At 44.2% G+C, this 3,947-nt stretch overlaps 1 protein-coding gene across 1 annotated transcript in view; it reads right to left on the reverse strand.

Annotated features, from left to right (window-relative positions):
• Positions 1 to 239: 239 nt before the first annotated feature.
• PGK1 (phosphoglycerate kinase 1) overlaps positions 240 to 3,947 on the reverse strand; it is a gene marked incomplete at its 5' end in the record, with an annotated part of 9,629 nt that continues 5,921 nt past the window's right edge. Inside the window, 3 exon segments of the mRNA XM_009080941.1 lie at positions 240 to 710; positions 2,896 to 2,994; positions 3,254 to 3,474. Coding sequence (XP_009079189.1) covers positions 670 to 710; positions 2,896 to 2,994; positions 3,254 to 3,474 — 361 coding nt within the window.

Below are 3,947 nucleotides of genomic sequence, written 5' to 3' on the forward strand. Positions count from 1 at the left end.
GAGCAAAGGCACACTGCAATTCCATTTGCTTGTGACTTCATATTCACATGCCTATGTCTTCAAAATTTCCCCTATATTGACATTAAATCACATTACTTGCCTATTCTAAGGCAAGTTCTCTAAAAGGAGATTTAGAAATCTTGTAATTAGTGCAACTAGGAAAAAGAGCTCAGATTTCTGATGCTAGGAAGCAGATATTTTAATGCAGACCATTCTAAAAATAAGAACAACATATAAACTGGGAGCACTTTAAATATGTTTATTCAGCAGCCATTACAACCGATCTCCAAAAAACTGGAGTCCCCTCGTTTCTGAACCGTGTCAAGTGATGAAAATGCCTCTATGATGGAAGCTGAACAGTGCACTCCTTTCTGAGATATATGTCTAACAGGGATTAATCTCTTTGAAAAGGCAAAATATAAATATATACACTCTAAATTCACAACAACAGTTTCAACTCACTACGTTAATTCAAGTGGGGTAACAGTGGACAAACCCACATCATGTAAACTGCAGTCGGAAAATCTCTGCTCTCCTCTCCTCTCCTCCAACCCTGTCCCGTTTCGGTTTACACTCTGATGTGTTTCTCGCAGAGCTGAAATAGAAGCGCTGAAGTGCTGGATCTCAGGGGCTGTGCACAGGGCTGGGACGTGGGTGACCCTCTGGTCTCTACACGCTGCTCAAGGCATCCACGCCAGGGAGAACCTTTCCTGTGAGCAGTCAAAACACACCAGTTGGTTAACAACCCCTCTGTGCTCAAACGACTAAGCTTTATGCTAGCAACTACAACATTTAAACATACAAAAAGAAGTAAATCAGCAGTTATAGGCTGACAATGGAAGAGCTTGGCTCCACAGAACATAGTACCATAGTATGTTAAAGGGTTGGAATGGACCTTAGAGATCATCTAGTCCCAAACTGCCCCCTGCCCTGAGGCAGGGACACCTCCCACCACACTAGGTTGCTCAAGGCTTTATTCAGCCTGGCCTCAAACACTGCCAGGGTTGGGGCATCCACAACCTCCCTGGGCAACCTGTGCCAGTGTCTCACCACTCACACAGTAAAGAATTTCTTTCTAATATCTAATCTAAAATTCCCTCTTTCAATTTATGCCCATTACTCCTTTTCCTATCACTCCAGTTCCTAACAAAGAGTCCCTCTACAGCTTCCCTGCAGCCCCTTCAGGTACTGGAAGGTTGCTATGAGGTCTCCACACAACGTCTGCTTCTCCAGGCTGAACAGCCCTAACTTTCTTAAGTCAGTCTCCACAGGGAAGGTGCTCCACTCCCCTTATCAACTTCGTGGCATCCTCTGGACTTGCTCCAACAGTTTCATGTCCTTCTTATGTTGGAGACACTGGAACTGTGTGCAGTACTCTAGCTGGGGTCTCACACAAGCAGAATCAACACTCCTGTTGACGACTGTGGCTCTTAAGGCAGGTGGGTTACATGGACACTGCTCCACACTGAGTCCTCACTGCAGCCCTCAGAGGTCCCAGCTGCACTCAGATGTCAGCAGGTTCCTAACACACCCAGCCACCAATTCTCCATTAACAGTAATGGTACATCGATATCCAAGTCTCTGCTAGATCAGATCCAAACACCCAACATCTTTTCCCATTAAATTTGATAGCAAACACATTTTTTGATTGGATTTAGGGAGTTGCTGCATACTTTCTTCAGTCCCTAGTGGCATGTAAATAGAATCTTGGAATGTCTGGTGGTAATTTTAAGAATTAAGAAAAAAAGTCTCCAATGAGTCTCAAGTCTTTTCCTGGGGCTCAACCACTCAGGCTGAGACACTTAAATATCTCATTCCAACTGATGGAAGCAAGGAATATCCTCATCTTTGAGTACAAGGGCCCAAATTATTAAAGTGCAATGTTTTCTAAAGCATTTTAGCTTTTGTCCTACTTTAATAATCAAGAGACACCACTATGCCTTTGCCTTTTTCAGAAAATTGACCTTCTAACACTCAAGCTGTGCAGCAGGACTGAATTTTAACACTGTTCCTAACTCGCTAGTTTGCTGGGTTTTCAGGGATTTTACTTTTTCCTTTTTTTTAATCTTCAGAAGCTTTTCTCATTAGCCAGACTTCCGTTACATTTAAAAGATCACACACACAAACCCACATTTTGGGCCAAAACCTGGACAAGTTTGTCCTTCTGAATACATGGGTTGCACAGTGTTTCCTTCGAGCCATCTGCATTCTTTCCCTTTCCCATCACTCCCTAGGCAACAGAGACAAAAGCTCTGTCTCCTGTCTAACGCTGGAAATAGCAGCTGCAAAGCAGTTTACTGCAGTGTCTGCTCTCCAGAGAAGTTGACAGCACTAGATAATTTACACACATTGGGAAACAGCTAATTACCAGAGGAAATGACAACTCGTTTGGAGTACAATGTAACTCATTAGGAGAATCCTGTCAATCCTCCCCATTTTGGATTCCAAGTACCCTCACGTGGGTTTGTCAGTGAGCACTAGAGGGCTCCCCAAACCCACAGAATTCCAAACAATGTGCTGAAAAACACTTCTGGCAAGCATTTCGGACTGTTCTGATGAGGTTTCCCTAACAGAAACTGGGCATTTTAAACAGGCTGGTTAGCATGCCCCAGGGATCATCTACAAAAGCCATCTACCTCTCAGCTGGGCTTTCTATTGCAATATTTTTGCTTTCTGGGAGAGGCACACTGTGCTGTTTGCAGGAATACTCCATTTTGCTTCCTCTCTTCTATGAGGGCTACAAAAGAGCAGCAATGAGGAGATTTTTGCTCTAAAGCTATGTGCAACTTCCCATGGTGGAACAAAGACATTCACTCTCCTGTTGTTCTTTCCTGACACATGGTAGAGCCCCCAGAACTCTGGATTTACTCAAACAAGTGAAGAGCAGGTAATTACCCTCTAGCAGCTCCAGGCTGGCACCACCTCCTGTGCTGACATGGCTGACTTTATCCTCAGTGTTCCACTTTGCACAGCAAGTTGCTGTATCTCCACCACCTGTAGCACAAACAGAATTGATGAGCCATACAAGAAATTCCGATTTTGTTCACTTGAAGGCCCACAGCCTTGCTACCAGCTGGTCCTGCTCCCAAACACTCAGTACATGCAGCAGTTTTTAAAGCCCCATCTCCAAGCTGAAGGACAGATGAAAATGTGAAGACAAAAAAACAATTTGACAACTATTTTTAACATGGTGCTGACAAGCAGAATCTTCCTTCACGCATTTAGAAAGAAAAGAGCAAACACGGCTCCTTACCAATAATGGTGATGCAGCCTTTTCCAGTTACTTCTACCACTTTGTCCATCAGGGCTTTGGTGCCTTTGGCAAACTTGTCCCACTCGAAGACCCCAACTGGACCATTCCACACGATTTGCTTGGCCCTTCCCACAACTTCAACAAACTTCTTCACACTTTCAGGGCCGCAGTCCAAGCCCTAAGGCAAGTGAGAGAAGCCACAGGTACATTTAATGCCAACCCTCATCTGGAGTCACCCACATCTAGCTGGGATCCCCAGCAGCTTCCCACACACCCCAGATCTGTAGCAAGTGTCTCTGTATGCACTGACAGATTTGCCAGCAATTGCTGCAGGAGGGTGGAGTTTGATGTGGTATTTATCTTCCTAATACCAGTAAGTCATTTTCAAATCAATGTCAGGCACTTGAAGCCTTGATTAGAGACCTTTGCCAACTGTACTTAAACTCCAGTCAAAAAAAAGGCATTTCTACTGCATTCAGAGGGATTCAGAGGAATTTTGCTGCTTTAATCCAAATCTCACAAAAGCTACTTTAGACTTAAAAATTCAGGACAAACAATAGAGCCTCAATTTCATTAAACAAACAAACTCTATGCAGCTTGACTGCCCTCAGAAACATTTGCCAAGGATCACAATTCCTCTACTCCTTTAAGAGGTGTCCTGCCCATCCACTGCTGCCTGTTCCTTCCTGTAGCC

The sequence above is a fragment of the Acanthisitta chloris genome, unplaced genomic scaffold (genome assembly GCF_000695815.1).
Source record: "Acanthisitta chloris isolate BGI_N310 unplaced genomic scaffold, ASM69581v1 scaffold39448, whole genome shotgun sequence".
Lineage (NCBI taxonomy): Eukaryota > Metazoa > Chordata > Aves > Passeriformes > Acanthisittidae > Acanthisitta > Acanthisitta chloris.